This window comes from Panthera tigris, chromosome B3, assembly GCF_018350195.1.
Source record: "Panthera tigris isolate Pti1 chromosome B3, P.tigris_Pti1_mat1.1, whole genome shotgun sequence".
Classification (NCBI taxonomy): Eukaryota; Metazoa; Chordata; class Mammalia; order Carnivora; family Felidae; genus Panthera; species Panthera tigris.
In genome coordinates, this window is record NC_056665.1 from 133,120,042 (window position 1) to 133,141,723 (window position 21,682).

The 21,682-nt window shown below is 55.7% G+C and overlaps 1 protein-coding gene and 1 long non-coding RNA gene across 8 annotated transcripts in view; one reads left to right on the top strand and one right to left on the bottom strand.

Moving 5' to 3' along the window:
* The first annotated feature begins 1,356 nt into the window (after nucleotides 1-1,356).
* On the top strand, nucleotides 1,357-4,090 carry LOC122239691. Its single transcript, XR_006219052.1, has 3 exons — nucleotides 1,357-1,684; nucleotides 2,060-2,071; nucleotides 3,598-4,090. It is a non-coding gene; the product is annotated as an uncharacterized LOC122239691 (long non-coding RNA).
* A 2,831-nt stretch (nucleotides 4,091-6,921) lies between these two features.
* The window catches only part of TTC7B (tetratricopeptide repeat domain 7B), a 253,786-nt gene continuing 239,025 nt past the window's right edge, over nucleotides 6,922-21,682 (bottom strand). For all 7 annotated transcript variants that reach the window (XM_042990364.1, XM_042990375.1, XM_042990367.1 and 4 more), the window contains one exon: nucleotides 6,922-7,879. In XM_042990364.1, the coding sequence (XP_042846298.1) occupies nucleotides 7,658-7,879 (222 nt within the window). In that variant the 3' untranslated portion in view covers nucleotides 6,922-7,657. The remainder of the gene's footprint in view (nucleotides 7,880-21,682) is intronic.

Here is a 21,682-nt window from a genome sequence, read left to right on the forward strand (position 1 = left end):
CTGTCAGCACAGAGCCCGACGCGGGGCTCAAACTCACAAACCGTGAGATCATGACCTGAGCTGAAGCTGGACGCTTAACTGACTGAGCCACCCAGGCGCCCCTGATTTATTATTTTTAAGACCATCATTGGCTAAATAAAAATACAGTAAAACCTTGGTTTGTGGGCATAATTCATTCTGGAAACATGCTTGTAATCCCGAGCACTTGTATATCAAAGCTTATATATCAAAGCACTTGTATATCAAAGCAGCTGCGATCATGTCACGTCCAGCATCACGTACCTACTGCTATTGCAGGACGTTGCTCTTCTATCAAGTTGAAATTTATTAGAGGGGCCCTGACAGCAGAGAGCCCAGCCTGATGAAGGGCCTGAGCCCATGAACCGTGAGATCACGACCTGAGCCGAAGTTAGACACTTAGTAGACTGAGCTACCCAGGTGTCCCCAGAGAGGGACTCGATCCGCAGAGGGAATCGTGGCGTGGCCTCCGGCCCTGCTGCATAAGGTTTGTATGGGAGGGGGGAAGAGAGCCAGCACATGCCTCCCTGCCCACCCAGGGCCGCTTGGTGTGTCTCAGGGCTGCTCCCCTCACACCCTGTGCTTGGCAGGGAAGAAAGCATATCCTTGCGGTGCACCTCTGGGGCCAGGCACCGTGTTCCATCAAGATTACGTTCACACGCCCGGTAGCCCCGTGAGGGGAAGTGTCAAGCCACTTTGAGACAGGAGCTTGCGACCCTTTGCCGTCAGAGGTGATGTGACCGGGCAGAACTGGGATTCCAGCCAGATCCGTGTGACCCACAGGAAACGCTATTGTCCTCAGGGGGTCGGGGGCCAACCACCAGCAGATGGAGGAGGGAGGGGGGCTGTGGAGGCAGTGGGTGGCCCACTGGCCAGCTGGAGATCCTAGCTCCAGACAGACCTGCAGCAGAAGGCACCCCGTGACCTGCCTGTCACTTCCCCTTAGCCAGCCCCACTCAGGGTCCGAACCCCCAGGAGGGGTCCTGCTATAGCGGGGCCCCAAAGCCCCATGTGGAGGCCCCACGGGGGGCAGTGTGCCCTGCCCAGCTCCCCATAATCCCTACAGGGGCCTGCCGACTCGCATCTCAGCCCAGAAGTGAGGCCACCATCCATCCCCGCTGGACCCTGAAACCCAGAGAGGGACAGTGACTCAGTCAGGGTCACCTCCAGGCAGGCATAGAGCTGGAATGGGTCTCCCAGGGCACGGCCTTGAGGATGGGGTCCCAGATGGGCTCTAAAAGACCTTCCGGAGGAGGCCATGCTTGTCTGAGACATTTGCAGGATGTCCTTTTCCGGGTCCCGTCCAGCGGCAGCGTGGGCGGGGGCGGCAGGAAATGAGTGAGAACAAGTGTGAGAGGAAGGCCGGTGGCAGGAGCAGCATAGCACAGAGGGCCAGCCTCCTGGGGCCCCACTCCCTGTCACAGGGAGACACGGGGGGCCTGCTGGCCCTGAGCAAGGTCTCGGCGACTGGCGGTCAGCGTGTGGCTCTGAGTGGCAGGAGGGAACAGAGAGAGGAACCGAGAGAGGGGCAGGGAGGGCAGGGGAGGACAAGAGTGCCCGCTGACAGGCCGGCCGCCGCACTCAAGGCTGAGAGTACTAGTCACCGGTCCTCCAGCTCAACTGGTGCCCCCCCACTGGATGACGTCCACCCTGCCGGCCCTGAGAGGTAGCAGGGAGAGGAGAGCAGGAAGGAGACAGGAGGGGACGAGGAAAGGGGGAGCTGAGCAGTGACAGGCACCCCCCCACAATCCTCAGGGGAGGGCTGAGGGTGGGGATGGGAGAGGGGACAGCAGGGCCCCTCAGAATCCCCTTCTCCCCGCCGCCCAGTTTAGTAGGTACTGGCTGGGCAGGGTAGGGGTGCAGGGGAAGGGCTGCTGGCCCAGTTTAGTCGGTACTGGCTGGGCTGGGTGGGGGCGGGAGGTTCCCAGGTGCCGCACTGACAGGGTGGAGGGTGCCGGGCAGAGGGCAGGGACCACCATGGGACCACAGGGGAGCTCTGAGCGACCATCTGGAGTACTTCCATCCGTGTGCCCTCCTTTAGGCCATAAGACAGGTAAGGACACAGGCATGGGAAGCCTTGGTTCTCACCCGGGGAGATCTGAGCTCACATCCCTCTCAGTCCCGAGGGTGTGCAGGACCCTGTCCCCGAGATCCTTCTCTGCCGGCAGGGGCTGGCTCCTTGTAAAGAAGAACCTCCTCTCTCCTCTCTCCCCTCACCTCTTCCTCCTTCCCTCCCTGGCCCCCTCACACCCCCTTCCCCTCCAATTGCCCACGTTTTCTCCTCACCCTCACCTTCAGCTTGCTCTCTAGCTTGCTGAGAGGTGGGGGCCACAGGAAGAGGACCACCGAGGCTCATCGGCATCAGGGGTCGGGTGCTCTACCCACGGAAAGCACCTGGGCTCCTGGCTGAAGCAGCCGGCTGCCTCTCAGCTGCTCGGGGACGCAGCTCCAGCAGTTTCCGGCCCTGCTCTCCTAGTCCATCCATGTCCCGTCTGCAAACTTGAGCGTGAGCCCATCTTAAAAACAGTCCCGGCCCACCTGTGCCCCCACCTTCTCAGGGTCCCTTGGCAGTGACATGCTTGAAAGAGACGTCTGCACTCCAATCTCTCTTCCCGCTCTTGAACCCGCTCCAAACTGGCTCCACCCTACCACTCTGTCCAAACAGCTTATCGTAGTTATCTCAGGCCGCCATAACTGAAATACCACAGACTAGGGGGCTTAGCCACGGGAATCTATTTTCTGACAGTTCTGGAGGCTGGAAGTCCAAGACCAGGGTTCTGGCCCATCTGGGTCATGGTGAGAACCCTCTGCCTGTGGTGAGAACGGCCGCCTTCTGGCCGCATATGCTCACACGGTGGAGAGAGAGGGAGACAGTGTGAGCTCTCTGGCGTCTCCTCTTACAGGGACACTCATCCTGTTGGATCAGGGCCTCACACTTATGACCTGATTTAACCTTAACTACTTCCTTAGACTCTATATCCAAATACAGGCACATTGTGGGGGTAGGGCCTCCACTGTAAATGGGGGCGGGGGCATGACTCAATCCATAGCACAGCTCTCGTCAGGATCATCACCAACCTCCGTGGTGGCAAACCCAGGGGTCCGTTCTTAGGCCTGGCCTACTGGCCTTCTGGGCACGGAACACAGCCGGCTACCTTTCCTCCTTGGCCTCTGAGACTCACTCTCCTGCTTCTCCTCCCTCACAGCTGCTTCTCCTCATTCTTTGTCGGTCCGTCTCCATTTTCCCAACCCGTTAACCTTGCCATGCCCTGGCGCTCAGCCCTGACTTTTCCCCTTCCTGTCTACACTCCTGAGGCGGCCCCACCACATCCCCCTTCACTAATGCCCCCACGTTTACGCCCTCATCTTGGAGTCTCGCCTGTGCGCCAGCCCTGTCTAGCCGGCTGCTCCCCACTTGGAGCCTTCACGGGCGTCTTACAGTCAACCTGCCTACAACAAACGCCTGCCTTCCTCCCGCCTCGCCAACCTGCCCTCCCCTCGGGGCCGTCAGCTCCCTTTATCCTGTGGTTCAGGACCGAACCTTTGCCATCCTCCCTCACTTCTCTCTTCCCCCCGCAGCCCTGGTTCTACATGTGAGCACATCCTTTTGGCTCCGTCTTCAAGATATTCAGTCCAACCACACCTGATCACTCGGCCTCGCCACCGTCGTGTTCATCCGGAGGAAACATAGCGCCCTCCTGATAGTCTCCCACTCGGGTGGGCTGGGTGACGTCTCTCCTCCCCCAAAGAGGTCTGCGTCGCAATCTGTAACCTGTGACTGTGTCACCTTACGTAGTAAGAGGGACTTCGCAGATGGAATTAAATTGAGGATGTTGAGACGGGAGATTATCTTGGATTATCCAAGTGGGCCCAAGGGCCCTCCTTTTGAGAGGCACACGAGGACAGAAGGCAGAAGGTGACGTGACAGTGGCAGCAAGCGTGGTGTGACGTGGGGCCGCGAGCCCAAGAAACGGCAGCCTCTAGAAACGGATTCTCTTCTAGAGCCTTCGGAAAGAACACAACCCTGCCAACACAGACCTCCAAAACGGTAGAATAAATGTGTGTTGTTTTAAGCTGCTAAGCTTGTGGTAATTTTTTTAGAGCAGCCACAGGAAGCTAATGTGCACCCTTGATGTGGGCCACAAGGCCCTGCATGATCTGGCCCCTGTTAAGCCCCTCTGACTCATCTTTTTCCTCTCCTCCTTACCGCCCTGTCCCCCGTCTGCCTATGAGCTTTTGCACTTGCTGTTCCTGCTTCCCGGGATGCCCTTCCCCCCCCCCCCCCCGACACACACAGATCCACCTGGCTTGTTCTGGCCAAATGGCACCTTATCAGAAGCTTTTCTAACCATCTCCTATAAACCGTAACTCTGATGCCCCCTTGCACCCCTGCATACCTGTGTCACTGTGTGTATATGGTGCATACACCAGATTATATATTTCTCTCTTTTCTTCCATGAAAACGTAAGTGCCGTTTATGTGTGCTGCTTACCCTCTGTGCCTACAATAGGTGTTCCGGTGTTGTGAGCACTTTACAGATATTTGTTGGATGGAGGGATGAATGAAGGAATTTTACAGATGGGAAGACTGAGACCAGGGAAGGGGAATAAATCGAACACGGCAACTGCCACATCTCACTTTTCCTCAGCTGGGCAGCCATAGGCACCTTTCAAAGGTTTATCCCTCAGGCCTGGATCTCAATCTGGGTGTTTTTTTTTTTTTTTTTTTTTTTTATGTTTATTTATTTTTGAGACAGAGAGAGAGAGAGAGCATGAACGGGGGAGGGTCAGAGAGAGGGAGACACAGAATCTGAAACAGGCTCCAGGCTCCGAGCTGTCAGCACAGAGCCCGACGCGGGGCTCGAACTCATGGACCGCGAGATCGTGACCTGAGCCGAAGTCGGCCGCCCAACCGACTGAGCCACCCAGGCGCCCCTCAATCTGGGTTCTGCCGGGTAGTGTTCACATGACCCCAGGCTGGTGTCTCACCCACTCAGCTTCTGCTCCCTGGTCTGTTAATGAGTGAGTGAATGAATGAATGAATGAGTGAATGAAGGCCATTGGTTGGGAAAGCCCTGCAGGCTAGAGGACCAGGGCCGGAGCAGCGAGAGACTAATGGGGAGCAGGAGGGGACAGCAGGGCCAGGCCGCAGGCGCTCGGGGCCTGGTTCCAAGAAAGAGTGGGATTAGCCATGGAGCGGGATGAAGTGGGCAGAGGCCTGATCCAACCCTCACCCTATAAAGGACCCTCAGAGAACGGATTGCAGGGCACAAGGGAGGAGCAGCGAGGACACTGCAGTGGTCCAGTCAGAGGTGGTGGGGCCGGCTGATGGGGCAGGTGGGGAGGGAGAATGGACATATGATCCGGGTAGAAATGACCGGCCTCATTGACAGGTAAAATGGGGGGTGGGGAGCAGGTGAGATTAAGGAAGAGGACCAAGGGGTTTGAAAAGAGTTCCCTAATGGGGGTGGACAGTGACAGTCCCTCACGGAAACGCGCTCTGCTTGCACAAGCAAAACAGGGAAATGCATAGGTTCCCGTGATGGAAAAGTCTGGGGCTCCGGTGCTCCAGCTATGAGTCTGGGATCCGGTCCCTGTCTCCTTTCTCCTCCTGAGTTGGCATCACTCTCAGGCAGGCCGTCCCACACGGTGCTTGTGGCCAGCAGCAACCCCAGGCTGGCATCCCTTCAGGACATCAAACGCAACAGAAAGAGGGTTTTTTTCTATTTCCGTAACACAAATCCTAGGTGGGCCTCCCGTTCCCATTGGTCAAGCTTGGACCACAGGCCCAAACGTGAACCACTAAAATTGGGGGCTGCCTGGCAAGGCGGGGCCCATGTGCTTGCCTTTGAGCCACGTGGATGGAGAGTGGGGAGGGGGTTCTCCCGAGGGAGATGGGACCCTGGGGAGGGGATGGATGGGGGGCAGGCAGACAGGATCCATCACTAGTGCCCTTGCACAGCCTGACGTCTTAGGGATTTTCCGAGGCAAGGGCCTGGCACAGGGCTGGCTTGGGAGATAATGGCCGGTATGGTCCCTGGACCATTATTTTTGGGTAGTCCCGGCTCCTGCCTTCCTGGTCCTGATCTGGGCAGGCCTCTCCCTACACTCCTGCACAGGATGGCAGGGCTGGGCCCTGACTCTCCAGCCGGGGTGAGCTGCTACCCCACTGGATACCTGCCCCTTCCTGCCTGTATCTAGTGTTGAAAATTCCATGATTTTTGTCCATCCACAGCCCCAGATGCCCCCTGGCAATGCCAGTGCTGAGGCTGGGGGGCTTACCTGCTCTGCTAATGGCAGGCAGGCTCCCTGTCTGTGGTCTCTCCCCAGACCTCAGCTGCCCCCTCACCTGCCTGCCCAGTGAGTCGGGAAGGCTGCGCTCAGCTTGGGTGGGGGGCCTCGAGACTGGAACTCAGCCCCTGCCCCCCATCCCCCATTTTCTTGGGCCCCGGCAGGGCGGGGCTGCCCCATATCTGCTTGGCTGAGCAGCCCTGGGGGATTGGAAGGTCCTCTCTGGCTCTTGCTGTTATCCATCCTGTGGGAGTCAGTCTCTGGCTTCACATTTGTCTCTAACACCTCTCTGCCCTCCCTCCCTCCCGCCATGGTGGCAGGAGGGTTGCTGAAGTCCTAGCCACACCACTCAGCATGGAGAGTAAAAACCTTTCTTCACACCTCCTGCCTTAATCGGGTCACTTTATTCCTGATCCTGTGCGCCCGTGAATGCAGACATCAATTGCTAGGCCCGAGTCCCATGCTCCAATCCCAGACAGCAGGGGAGCGATGGGAAAGGTGAATTTCCACAGGAAGGTCAGGGCGGGTCCCGGGCGCACACGGCCTCCCGCCCCGCAAACTGAGCCTTAGCCCCTCAGCCCTGTGGGCTTTCGTCAACACCACAGACCACGGGTCCATTTAAAAATCATTTTATTATTAACATCATCTTCCCATTTAGCCAAGTGTCTGTCATGTATAAGGAATGTCGGTAAATATTCCATTTGAAGCTTCTTTGTACATATTTCCATCGATAAATAAACTCTGAATTCACATAAAAAAGTTAAACTTAAATAGCTCCTATTCCCTTCTCTTGTAACAGGCATATATTGGTGAAATATAAATATTCTCGGACTCAGGCTTTGTTCTAAGTGAGGAGAGGAATTCATCACATGGTACAGTTACTGACAACAAAATCGAGAAACTGTCAGCTGGTGTCCTGGCTTGGACTAGGACTGAGGTGGGAACCAGAAAATTCACATTTGGTTTCCCGGCCGAGGTTGGGGGAGGAGTGGTGACGGGGAGGAGAGTTTCCTTTACAGCTCTGATAAAAATAATCTGCTCTGCCAGTGAACTTTAACTTTGAATATATTCTTCTACATTGGCTGATTCATTCCATTATTGTTTTACTTAAAACTCGGATGTCAGCTAACAAAACATGGCACATAATCCATTTTGAACAATGTCGGTGGGCTTGGAAACTATCATTGGGCTGGCCAAAACAACAGAAATGCACGTGGGGAGAGCGACGATCCGGGGCTTGTTTGGTGAGTTCACTGTGGTCAATCGCATGTTCAGCCACGGCCTCGGCACGGGGCGCCCCAGGCGGGGCCTCCTGGGCCCGAGCGGCAGTGAGGCTGGCAGGGGCCTGCTCAGAGCACCCGGGGGATGATGGTGAAGGGCACGGCGGGGCTGCTGGCCTCCAGCTCCAGGGCTGTCAGGAAGCACTCGGTGGCCGCCGCGTCATTGCCCTGAGCTTGAAGGACCTCGCCCAGCCCGTTCCAGACCTCGTGGGCCGTCGAGTTCACCTGCACCGCGTCCCGGAGGATTTTCTCTGCCAGACTGTAGCGGCCCAGCTGATGAAGAATCAGGGCCTGCAGGCATCAGAGAGAGACAGACAGACAGACAGTCAGAGAGAGAGTCTCTGCAGCTCTAGGCTCTTAGCCGTCCTGGAGTTTCTGCACGTTTCTGGGAGGCTGGCGTGAATCTCCACCGGGCTGGGCACCCGGCAAGTTCGAACCCTTCCCGCACTCAGGGGCAATGATCCAAAGAGTTGCTCGAACTGTATGTAGTTGCCTACGTACAGCCGTTTTTTGAAAGATACAAAAGGCAGTTCCACACGGTTCATCTTACTACTTAACCCCCAGGAGCGAACCAATCTGAGAGGCCAGTCTGTACTGACCCAGGGGGCCATCCCGGGTGTACTGGCTGATACATAACAGGTTTTCTAACCTGAAGAAATGTCATTTGTGGCATTACTTATGGTGGTGACTAGAACAGACCTTTTTTTATTGCTCTCAGTCTCCCTACCATAAACAAGCCCCTGCCTTCGTTGTCCCCTGCTCATCGCAAGCCCGCCTGCCATTTTACACAGTTTTAATTAGGACGTAGGGGTTGGTCCCCAAATATTTGACCATGACCGTGTTTCTAAGTTATGCATCTCGATGACCGATGTTTTTGTATTCTTTCATCCGATGATATATTCTCTTTGCTCAATCTCTCCCTCACGGGGAACACGCTGAAATTGTGCCCACTTTCTCTATTTTTTTTTTTTTTTTTTTTTACTTTATTCTATTTGTATAGAGGGGCAGAGAGCAGGTGTGAGAGAGAATCTTTGGCAGGCTCCCTGCCCACACGGAGCCCCACACAGGGCTCGATCCCACCACTCTGGACTCAAGAGTCAGACGCTCAACAGACTGAGCCACCCAGGTGCCCCTCCCTTTGCTATTATAAATCATGCTGCGATGGTCTTTCCAGACAGCGCCTCTGGTTCTTACAGAATGGCAGATCTCAAATCTTTTCTACAGTCCTGCTAACCTGTGGGTAAATGGAACCTTACTGAGAATACCCACATTTTCTGGGGGGGACGCTGGGGTGGGGGCAGCAGCCTCTGTGGGCTCCTCGCAGCAGCCCTGGAAGGGGCTCAGTGGAACCAGCTTGATAGCAATTTGGAGACTCTTCCTTTACAGCAAATTTCCGCAAAGTGACCTTGACCGGGTTAGAGGATGTGACTCTTTTTGAGTTCTCCAAATACTCTGCAAATTATATGCCTAAAGGGTCACTTTCTTTTTTTTTTATAATTAAAAATTTTTTTAAATGTTTATTTTTGAGAGAGAGAGACACACACACAGAATCCAAAGCAGGCTCCAGGTTCCGAGCTGTCAACACAGAACCCTATGCAGGGCTTGAACTCACCAACTGTGAGATCATGACCTGAGCCAGAGTTGGACGCTTAACCGACTGAGCCACTCAGGTGCCCCAGGCCGTGTCACTTTCTCACCCATCCGCAGAATTCCAGTGCTTGGTCCCCTGTCCCCCACTATCATTACTCTTCATGTTTGGTAATTTCATAAGTGCAGAACGTCTGTCCTTAGTAAAACCTGCATTTCTTTAGTAACAGTTGAGGTTGGGGCTCCTGGGTGGCTCAGTCAGTTGAACACCTGACTCTTGATTTTTGGCTCTGGTCATGATCCCAGGGTCATGGGGTCAAGCCCCGTGTTGGGCTCTGCACTGCGCATGCACTGAGCCTGCTTAAGATTCTCTCTCTCCCTCTGCCCCTTCCCCTGCTCTCTCTCCCTCTCTCAAAAAAATAAAAATAAAAAAACCCCAACAACTGAGGTTAAAGATTTTCCATGCTTTTGTTTACAAGTCTTTTAGAAGACTGCTATTCATCTGCTAGCATACTTGTCTAGATTGTTCTTTAACTTTTGAGATTTTTTTCTTTGAACAAAAGTTTTTAGTTTTTTAAGTTGGATTTGTTGAACTTTAGTGGGTTTTGTTTCATTTTTTGGTCACTTCAAAGCTCTGAAAGTTATACTTTCAAAGAACTGACGCGCGTTCAATCCCGCTTTGTTAAGTAGTTGTCTGCTTTATCTTGGCAGACAGGAACGTACCTGGATTTCTTCTTCTCTGCCGGACACAAACTAGCTACCCCTCCCTCCACGTCCCTCCCGTGAGGCACTGCCCGTCATGAAGTGAATTATTACATGAAACACGGGGCCTTCTACAACTTTCCAGTGAGCCACAACAACCCCCTCCTGCCTTTGCATCAGTACTGTGCTGTTAAGATTGCTGTTACATCATGTTTTAATGGCGGGGGTGGGGACGAGAGCCTCTCCTCCTTCCCTTTGCTTTTGAGTATTTGCACGACCGTGCCCGATGAACTTAACAATCATCTTGTTCATTCTCTTCGGGAGTTGAATCGTGCTTGCGTTAACCTTCTAGGTGTGTGTGGAGAAGCCCGACATCTACCGTGTTGGGTTTTCCCAACCAAGAACATGGCATGGTCGGCTGGTCCCGCGTATCTCTTCCTAAATTTCCCGGTAAAGCCTTGCTCTACCTTTTTGTGGTTCACGCGCAGAACCGATGAGGCACCCCCAGTGTTCTCGAGCATATGCGTCACCAAGGGGCGAGGGCCAGCAGAACCTGCTGGGGAGGGGGCATAAACGCGCCTTCCAGGGGGCTGGCTGTGGCCTGAGCCATAGGCCACAGACAACGTGAGCATCGGGGAACCAGGTGGGGCCCACTCTGAAGAGCTCTGGCCTCCGAGACAGGCTGTGAGGAAGGCGCCTCCGTGGGCAGTGTCCAGGTCCTGTGGGCTGCTAGGGCTGGCCTCTCCCCCAGGGCGTGTGGCCCTGGAGGTGGCGTCTGAGGGCCTGGAAAGCAGCCTTGCTTCCGAGAATCACCCGCACTTAAGAGTACCCAGCGCAGGAGCTGTGAGGATGATTCTGGCAGAGGCCAAGGTCAGTGGGGCGACGGCCAAGGCGACCCACAACCCCAGGGCAGTGCGAGATACTGTGGAGGGGTACTCTCCGTGCCCCCAGCTCCGGCTTCCTGAACTGCCTTCCAGAGCGAGGAGGAGAAGGCCTCCAGCAGACAGAGGCTGTCCTCCCCTGGCCAGGGTACAGCAGACCTCACTGTCAGCTCGACTCTCTCTGGGAGGAAAATTGAAAGGAAACACTATACATTCCCTTTCTTATTAACTTCGATATGTGCTTTAATTACGTCTCTGCTGGAGTCCACGTCCTAAATGGGATCCGTCAGAGCTGAGGCTCTGAGAGGGTGGCCAGGGCCGGGCAGACAGGTGGCTCCCTCTGATGCTTTAGGACACGAGAGGTGGCCGGAAGTCAGTCCTTGCAGTTAGGATTTCACCTTGGCTTCTGAAATTCTTCTCTCCTCAGACTACAGGCCTTCCCGTCCTCCAGCGCAAACTGCAGGTTTCAGCCGCCTTCCCAAGGCTGGTCAGGGTCAGTTTTGCAGAGGCCGCCGGTGAGAGCTTCCCAGCTGTCTCCCCAGAGCCCCATCCTCCACCCACCTAGGAGCGGGCAAGGGAACCATGTGCTGAGAGCAGGGGTAGCGGTTCAGCATGGACCCAGCTTCCTGGCAGGATGATTAACAGTGATAACAGTAGCAAGGGCTTTCAGTGTTTTTGATACACCAGGCACCATTCCAAGTGCTCATGTTCATTAGTTCACTTAATCCACCCGGGGACCCCGAAGTGGTTTCGCACGGGCATGGCCGGGACATGTCTGCACCTGGCTGCAAGGCCGGCTTCGACCGCGGTGGACAAAGGTCCTGCAGCGGAGGAGGAAATCTCCCCACGCATTAGGTACTCCTCCCGTTTTGCGGGTGAGAACTATGGCTCCCACGGCTGCGTCTCCTGCCCCAGGCGCACAGCCAGCTGCTGCAGAGCTGGACTACAACCCGCATCCTAACTCTCAGGGCCTGCCTGACATCCATTCGGATGCGGAGTCCGGGGCGGGGCTACAAGCGGCCACCTCCACCTCCTGGGGTGGGGGGGCGTGGGGCATCCTCCCTCTGGCCCTCCTTCAGAGACACTGGGGCAGCTCGACACCCACACTTCTCAATCTTGGAGGTCCAGGCGGAAAGGACGAGAGGCCCTCCCCGGCTTGCAGGCAGCAGGATGTGAGGGCCAACGAGCTCCTGCCTTCATTCCTTCCGGGCGAGGTTATCAGCTTGAGCTCACTCTAGAACATTCCGATTTAACCAACAGAGCCGTGAGAGGAGGGAGGGGGTCCGGGTGGAGGCAGCAAGCAGTGGCATGAATTTTACCCAAGTGACCCTGTCATACTCTCTCTCAGTGCATCAAATTACTGAATACACACCACCTTTTTCTGAGTGGCCCTCCCAGGCAGGGAGACACGCACTGCGTGTGCCGGGCAGATGAGTAAGGAGGGACAAGCCACCGGGTAAGATGGAAAGAGGCGTCCCTGGTTACCTGGCGGCAGGCCGAGCATATGGTCTGGGTCCCGACAGGCTCTGCTTTCTTCCTCTACGCGGAATGTTTTCTCCGCATCAGGCACGATGCTAGGCACTTGTACTTGGCTCGTCTTACATTACCACCGCTTTATAGATACAGAGACAAGGTTCAGAAAGGCCAAGAGTCTTGCCCAAGGTCCCAGGGCCAATGGATAAGGAGCTGCGGGCCGGCCCAGGTCTGCCGGAGGCCAAAGCCCCCATGCTCCCTGCACACCTTCCCAGCCGGCCCGCCTGCTCACTGCTGCCTCTGTCGCTTTAAGAGATGAGCCTGGAGCCCCCTGGGCACTGACCTAGTTACATCTGAGCCATGGCAAATGGGCATCTGCCGCACTGGGTCTCCTTTTCACTTCTCCAACCATTGATCGATCACTGGCTCTGTCACTCCTCCCCGTGGTTATGGCCAGGAGATGGTTCCTCTCCAGCCCAGCTTTTCTCCAGCTCGGGTTGCTGCTTGGCAGTATCCTATATATTCACTCAAGGACGAGGACAGCTCCTTGCCTCCCTTTGGTGGCCCAGAGGCTAGCTGTGATCTTGAGGCTTGGCATGGACATGGGTGCCAAAGGACTGGGGGTCAATGAGACGTGAAGACCCAGAACGACCAGGGCCTTGGCCCAGCAAGACCCAGAGACCACTGCACTCAGCAGCAGTGACCTACCCCCACCCTGTTTGAGTGGGGACAAGGTCACCAGTCCTTTTAACTGGGAATTTTGTTTAGAAATTGGCAGGCTGTTGTATCTGGGTATAGCCTACCATGGGGGCTCCAGGGTCTAAGGCAGGGGACACGTCTCCCCACTCCCAAATGCTTGCAAAGAACCAGCCAATGGGCTAATCTGACCTATCACCCGCAGTGGTGGGAAGCTAAGAGTCTTCATGTTGTCCAGTGTCACACAGGTCTTGTGGGCTTGGAAATTTCCAGCCCGTGTACCTGGACTTATATTCCTAATGTAGGAACAGGCTACCCTTTCCAGATGACCTTGAGGCTTCCTGAGCAATCTGTTTAGTGGAATTAATTCCTAAAGCTGGAGCTGCTCAGGGAGACATCAGAAGCTTGCCAGGGGCTGCCAGCTCAGGCTTGGCAAGGGAATGAAAAATCAGCCTCTGCCCAGTGCCCCAGCAAGCCAAGAGCAGCTCAGAAATCAGTCACATAATGGGATCAACCAGGACAAGCTCCAGCTGGGGTCTGAGCCATTGCTTGGGGCCAGCGTCGCCGGCAGGTTGGCCAGAGGTGGGCTGGGACCTGGACACGCCTGGCTGTCAGGAATGACATGCCACCCAAGCCCTGGTGTGCTGGGAGAGGCCTTCCCTGGCTTTGCCGTGCTCTTATGCACTAGAATCCCGACACCCTTTTCTTTAGGCCCTGCCTCCTCTCTCCTCCAACCATCAAAGGCTTAACTCGTGAGGCTCGAGTTTAACTGTTCTCACCACGGCTGGATCCAACTTCCTCCTAGGACAGACCTCTTGGTTCAGCCAGGCTGGTCTAAAAGCCCACCCATTTCTGCAGGATGCCTCCCCTAGCCTTCTTCCCCCTCTCCAACCGTAGTCATTCCTGGTCTGGCCCCTCCTGCTGGAGTTCAAGTCCATCTGCTCAAAGCCCTGCAGATCACCATTCCCCCAAGAGCCCGGGCCACACTGCCCCGCTTAGGCAGCACTACCCAGAGGCACGGGTCCGGCTCCCAGCACTCAGGCTGGTAGGAGACAGAGCTCTCCATGAGTGACATATTTCATTACCACAACAACCCGCCTTCTCTCCCATGTCAACATCCAAAACCCCACTGAGTGACTGTCCAGATCCCAGCCACGTTCCGGCGACACACAGGAGGTCAAGTCTGCTCTCAAAGCTCGGGGCCCAGTGAAAATCCTAACCAGATCGAGCAATCGCTCCCTAAGCCCTAAGACACCACTGCAGGCCGAGGTGGGAACTCACGTGGTCCGTGCCTTCTCTTAATACCAGCCCCTTCTCTTCTCTTGGAGGTTGTGCAAACAGGCTTCCACCTTTCCCAGCCCTGGGGTTCCTGAGCCACCGTGGGAGCCAGCTGGGCCGGCCTTCTGAGAAGAGGGGAATCACTGAGAGGTAACTTACTTGTCCCTTTTCTTGGACACAAGTGAAGACAGCCTCCCAAGCTTGTGATTATTATAATCACGTGTTCTGTACAAATAAGCTCTTGGTGCCACACCAAATTGGAAGTGAGAGATTAAATTAAATCTGTTATTTCAAATGAGACAAAATGGACTTGGCTAATTTGAGGACGGTTAGCATCTTCCTCACTCATGTCTTGTGTGTGTGTGTGTGAGATAATTGATGCCCAAGGACTAAAGACCTTGCCACATGCCGTGGGCACCCGTGTAGGAGCTCTGCGTGGGCTCTAGTGCCCAAGGCGTCCTGCTACAGCCCTCGCTCTGGAGAGCACTCGGAGCCCTGGATCAGGTGACCAATAGCAAAGAGGCAGGACAAAAGCCACTATTTCAGACATCCCCATGGTGCTCTGTGCAAGTGCCAAGATGGCCCTTTGCTGGGCTCACTGCTTGTCCCTGTAGGAGTATGGGCACAGAGAGATAATGTCCCTGCAGGAAAGCATCCTTCTCAATGCCGAGCCACCACTAAAAAGCAGTCCTGCAGCTCAGCTCTGGTTCGGGGGTCAAGCCGCAGTCTCCGTGTGCCTATCACTCTTTCCGGGGAGGATGCTTTGGAAATCAAAGGGTCAGCAGCAGGATGGGGGTGAACAGCTCCCTTGTGCTTTTCATGCCGCGCCAGGCTGCTGCTGCAGACTCCACCCCGGGGCCGCTGCTCTTGACTTCTGGAGCAGAGACCAGCAGGTGCCCTTGCTGTGTTCGAGCCAGCCTGGGTTTTGCAGAGGCTGCTGGAAGCACCAAGGCCGGGGGGTGGGAGGAAGTCTGGTGTCTGGGGTGGGACTGGAGTATTTAAAGAGTTTTCTGTCCCATCCTGGGTCAGACCCTCCACCATTAAATCACTGCAGGGGGGTGGGGGTAGGGGTGGGGGTGAGGGCGGGAGCTTAGGGCAGTATTGTCAGGAGGTTCCTCCAAAAATACAGGTAAACCTGCAAGGACAAATGCATGGATCCACTAGGCTCTATTAATCTTTAAGTTTTTTTTCTTTTTTAAGTTTATTTTTGACAGAGACAGAGTGCAAGCACGAGCTGGGGAGGGGCAGAGAGAGAGAGAGAGAGGGAGACACAGAATCCGAAGCAGGCTCCAGGCTCCGAGCTGTCAGCACAGAGCCCGATGCGGGGCTCAAACCCACGAGCTGTGAGATCGCGACCTGGGCCAAAGTCCGACGCTCAACCCACCGAGCCACCCAGGCGCCCCATAGGCTCTATTAATCTTTAATGGGCAAAGTGTGATAGTCAACACGCTGCGTGTTACTGATTGCCAAATGCTTTCCTAACCGTCCTATGCGACAGGTGCTACGTCAGTCAAGGTGGCTTATCTCCGTCCCAGCTCCCCAACTAGGTCTCGCTCTGAAAGGCCGGAGGGCAGGGGCTGGGCAAGCTGTGGGTCGTCTCTGCTTTGGCAGGCTCGACGCCGAGCAGGCAGGGCCGTATTCAGTGCAGAACGAATAAATGAGGAGCCCCCAAAGATCGAAGAAACGAGGATCATGTTTAAGGCCACTGCTGGCCAAGTCCAGGTCGGTCTGGCCCACAGCCTGTGCTCCTACCCGCCACGGCATGCGTCGGAGAGACGGAGGACTTTGCCGGCACCAGGGAGCCAGGGGCCTGAAGGCAAGGCTGTCCCTGGAGGAAGTGGACATGGGCTGAGGACCAGATCTGCAGCCCCTCCTGGGCCACTCAAGCCAAACTGGCACCTCCAAGACTTTTGGACAGAGACACCTAAGCCTCCCCTCTGGTGGGACTTCTGTTGTGACGGCAGCTAGAGGAAAGCCCATCTTCTCAGCCCGTCACCCTCTGGGACGGTGACAGAGCTGCCTGGCTGTAGCCTGAGCGGCGGCTGTGCTGACTAGAGGTAGCTTGTTGGGGGATCAGGATGCAGGCGAGGGGTTACAAAGAGCTGTGCGGGCTCTGGCCACCGCCAGAGGACCCGTGCCACGCAGATGAGAGGCCCGGCTCCCTCTTAGAGAGTGGGAGGTGTAGGTTAAGAGCATGGCCTGGGGCTCACTGGGACTGGGTGTGAGCCAGTCCCACCAGTGACTTGGACAACTTCCTCCGGGTCCCAGATACTTGATCTGTATAATGGGGACAAATGCCAACTCACAGGACAGTCACGAGGCTACAAGAGCCCAAGTTTGTAGAGCGCTCAGTAAACCTCTGGTGAATGGTCACCATCATCAACAAGACCCTGACCGTTATCGTTACTCTTAATGACCTAGGGGGAGGGGAGGCCCTCCCGAGATGCCCAGGGTTGCAGGACCCTCCACTGCCGTCCTGTGTGCCTCTGGGTAGAGCTTGTGACAGCAAGGGCCATCTGGCTTGTCCTTGCACACAGAGGGGGTTCTTGGTCAATGTTTGGTGAACGGGTGGGAAGACAGACAAGCGGATGGCACGGGACACTGTCTGATGGTGGGAGGACGGGGGCGGGCATGACTTCTTGCCAGTGCTCTCAACCAATGAGTACCAAAAGGCCTGGCCTCGGGTCACCCTCGTCCACACTCGCATCAGAGCCCGATCGCTCAGAGCCTCCACGTGTGCCTTCTGGGGACATCGTTGAGGCGGCTGAGCCCGACGGGAAGAGGCGCTCTGTTCCCAGGGGGTTGCCACCGTCTCCCCTACAGATACTGCATCGCCGAGGAAAGCAGGACGCCAGTCCCCCTTCTGGTCAGGTACTTGCGTTCTCCTTCCTGAGGATGCGATCCATCAGAGAGAAGCCGGGTGGTAGCGGCGGTGCCCTCAAAGATAGTTTCCTTTTAAGTCAGAATCTAAATGGACTGCCAAGCAGGGCCACCCTGAGAAGGCCGCGGGAGATGGTGGCCTTGCAAAGGTTTTCTGGGAGCAGCGGTGGGAAGGCCAGGTGGGGGGCTGCCGCCGGCTCCCCGCCCCCCCCGCCCCGGGAGTGGCCCTTTCTTCTCTGGGAAGCATCAAAAGCACTGACAGTTGTGAGCACCAGCATTTTGTGGGCGCAACTGAAGGGGCAGCCTGAGCCCCGCCCCGCTTCCCAATGATGCCTTGAAAAGGAACTGAAAACACACTCAGATGGGGTGGGGGTGGCGCTCAGCTTCTCTACCTGGATTCCAGCGGCTCTGGGTGAGGTCTGGGCTCTCCTGGGCTCTGTTTTATGTTTCATTTCTGTGTGTTTTGAGTGCTTAGAAATGCACACTGGCTTGCCAGGGGGCCGAGCGTGTGTGCCTTGGCCAACTATGCCAGGCTTGGAAGGGCCTGCCTAACCAGGCCAGGAGCTCCAGAGGCCAGATTCTAGGTGTCCCGGCTGATGCCAGGCGTCACTGCCCTACAGCCTATGCCGCTGCCCACTGCACCTCCAGAGCGCGGCGGGGGTCACACGCTGCAATTCAACCCCCTTTGCTACGTCGGTCCAGAATGAGTTTGGGGCGCCCTGGAGAAGAGCCTTCTGGAGGTGGCTCGGCAGGTCAGAAGTTTTGGGTAGAAACTGATAAGGGGCGGGTCTTTTTGTTTTAGCCATTTTACTTAGTTTTGCCCCCAGTTTCCCCAAAGGCCGGGGCCAGCCATTCCCGGCAGCCGCACACCCATCTAACCACGGACAGCAGGTGAGGCTGCCGCAGCCCCCACCCGCGGCTGTCCGGGTCCCGTCCACCCCACCTGGCCCTCGTGTAGGGACACAACATTCACGAGGCCGCTTGACCTTCAGAGCAAAGGGCCACTGACATCCGGTACTGGGGACGGGGGCTGAAGAGCAGGAAGGAAGAGGCTGAGGGACAAAGGGGAGGAGGGAGATGTGGGCTGAGCGGCTCCTGGGGAAGGGCCAGCGACTGTTCAGGCTGCCCTGAGGAGTGGCTCCTTGTGACAAGGTGAGTGGAAGCCAGGCCCCCACGTAGCTGGCCTTGCTCCATCCATGGTGGGGCCAGAGATGGACATGGCAGACATTACAGGACAATCTGGGCAGGCCTGGGCGAGGAGGGGCAGTGGTCTGAACCCAACAGACACCCTGTGGAGGCTTTCCCTCAGGGTGTGCTGTGAATTGGTGCTGAGGATTCCAGAAGGAGGGAGGCAAAGACCCCAGCGCCTCCCTTCCTCCACCCAGGGAGGACCAGACGTGCCCGAGAGGCAGCTGGCACCTTTGTTCAGGCAGGAGATCGGCCGGCTGTGGGAAGCTGTCCTCTCACAGGCCCCTTTTCCAGGTCAAGTGTTTTATTTGAAGAAATGTGCCTTCTGGAGACCAGGTCTTTATAGCATTTAACTCAACTCAGAAGGAAACAGAACTCAATTTTTCCCAAACCTCTTATTTTTCTAAGCCAGCAGCCAACCATCCACGGAAGCAGAGCTCCTTGGCGTGAGGAGGGGGCTTGGGCCTCTGCTTCATGACGCACGAGCCCCTGCTGCAGTCCCTGACAGGCAGCCTCCCACTCTTGCTTACACCCTCCAGTGACGGGGAGCTCACCACCACCCCGGGCAGCCCACACCATTAGTGGGCAGTCTGAACTGTCAGTTAAAAATGTAGAGCCCTAATTAGGCTTTTTATCTAATTACTGTTCTCTGATGTTCATTTAGTCTTCTTGAGTCATATGGAAAAAGTCCCCTCCGCTTTATATCTGATAGTCCTTCAGGATCCGAAGAAAGCTTCCAGAATCACACACGCACATACACACAAGCTCTCTCTCTCTCTCTCTCTCTCTCTCTCTCTCTCTCTCTCTCAGTCCAGGGCATTAGAGGAACAGTAAATTCAGGCCTCCCTAATCTCCCCAACTCACTGACTTCTGCTGCTGAGCATGGTACCCAAAGGAGACTGAATGGTGGGTTCAGAAGAAGGAGCCATTAAGCCCCAAGACAATGTGACTGTGGCTTTTCCTTTTCTTAAAGCATCTGACTGGCATTGCTTAAAGCTGCTTTCTTCCAGAATGGTCTGGAATATTCTGGAGGAGCTGATTCCTCAAATAGCAGAGCTATAGGCTGTCCAGCAGTAAACGTGCCAGCAGTGAGGATGGGGGCAGTCTGGTCATAAGCCAAAGGGCCCGTCCAGCCTCAAGTGGATTTCACACAGAAATCCCAATTTGGCCCCAAATTTCCTCTGGCCTAATTTCTTTGAAACTGGGTACTTCACTGTCGGTGCCAAAATATCCACGTGCTGTGGTGGCTTTCAGAGAACAGTTGCTGGGGATCAGAGGGACATTTTAGGGAAGGGACCACAGTCAGCCCGCCTGCCAGCAGCTTCCCAGCACCAAAGACCCACAGCCTGCCGCTGCTGTAGACAAATGCCCAGAGGGTGGTCAGGGATGGCAAAGAAGGGCACATGAGCATTCCCCAAAGGGCCACCCTCCTATTTCACAGGCAGGAAACAGGGGCCCTGATCTACCCAGGTGACAGAGTGAGCTGAGGAACAGCATTGAGGTCCCAGGCTGGGGCTCTGTTTGGTCTGCTGTAACCAAAGCCGTTTCTAGTCCTTTCCTCCCTTCTATAAACTCCACTGAGCACCTGTGGGTGTTCTGGTACCAGTGTGTGTGTGTGTGGGGGGGTGGCTAGTTTGCTGAGGGTCCTGCCCCAGAGAGCTCCCTGAGCCCAGCAGGGGTGACGGTACATGTGGAGGTCCAGCATCTGGAACAGAGTGAGGCCTGCTGGAAGGAGCACGAGGGAGGTCATTCCAGAAGAGATAACACAATGCTCCCACCCATTTTTTTTTTTTTTTTTAACTAATGGGAAGGCTGACGCTCAGAGTTGGGCATGACTGGCTCATGGCCACAGAGCTACTTCAAAAAGCTCCTTGTGGGCAGGCATGTGGGCAGCCAAGCTTGGGAGGGGCTTCACTGATGACAGAAAAGTGAGGAAAGGGTCCTGGGCGGGCAAGCACCTGGGTCAGGCACCAAGCCAGGTAGAGGCCAAGTTGGGTCTCAGAAGCCAGATTTGTGGAGGACCAGCTCAGGGCTGTTTCTCTTAGGTCAGGGTACCGGGGTCTCTAGAAGGTGTTGGGCATTTAGGGGACCAAGAGACACATTATAAGAGGGCTTCTCAGGGTTAGCTGGCTCTGGACTGGGCTGTCCAGGGAGCAGTCCTCTTTGCAGAAGGAGCTCTGGGGACAGGACTTCCCAGTCCAGCTCTGTTAGCCTGGACACTAGGTCCTTCTTCCATGCAGGGGATGCCACTCCAGTGGGGCTAGACTGTGGGCTCTCTGGACCTAGGTGAGTACCACAGGACCTACCTTGAGAGGGGCTGATGGGGCTGCTCACATCTGCGTGACGTGATGAATGCCCACCCCACCCAGCACCCTGTGCTAGTGGCCCAGACGGTCACCTGCACGGCAGTCCCTCAAGGTCTGGACTCTGCCATGCAGAGCAGGAAAAGCCCAGCTCCCTTCTATTCGGCCTGCTGTGTTAATTTTACAACACTCCCCCCTCCCCCCATCTGTAATGTCTACTGGCAAATGAGATCATTTAAGACACTGGTCACACTCCAAATCAGAGATGGGGTATCCTGTGCTCTCAGCAGTCTCTCCTGCCCTAATTAGGACCCAGCTATCTAGCACCCCAAGTCCCTTTCTTTACCTGCTCTTCAGAATGGTGCGGAGATTTCATTAGGAAAAAGATGTCAGAGCCCCTCTCTGACTTCATCGAGAAGGCTAAAAAGGCAGCTGCTTCCTCCCTGGAAACGGCTCAAAGGCAGCCTTCGAGCTGCTCCCTCTTGGTCCCAAGCACAGCCCCCACCCCAGCCCTGGGAGGTGAATCACTTTGATCTGTGTATAAAGCCTGAGGGTCAGATACCACCGCCAGCAGGCCCTTGGAGACTAGGCCAAGGGCAATGGGGAATCCCTGTGTCTGGTGGGGTAAGCTCTCCCCTCCCCTTCCCTTCTATCCACTGCAGCCCAAAGCAAGGCACTCACAAATTACACACACACACACACACACACACACACACACACACACACCAGCATAAGCACCTATAAAGCTCCGCATGGTGCACCTGCTAGGCAAGTCCCCTGCACTATCAAAGGACATGAGCGAGAAGGTCTGCCTCTGTGCGACTCGGGTTGAACAGGGGGCCCTGGTGAGGGGTCAGAGGGGACAGGGCCTGCTGAGCCTGGGATGCTGGGCATTCTCCTTACTCTGAAGCCCGTGACAGTTCTTGGTAAACTTCCAGATGATTCTCCATCCTCCCCTGACCCAATCTGCCATTTAAATTGCACGCCTGGTTTTTACAACGAGTATTAGTGCAGAGCCTCAGGGTGGACATAAATATTAGCTACCAATTCTTAGGTGAGAGGAATCTGCAGTTTGGCCCTGGTGCTGTGGGACCGGCCACATCCCG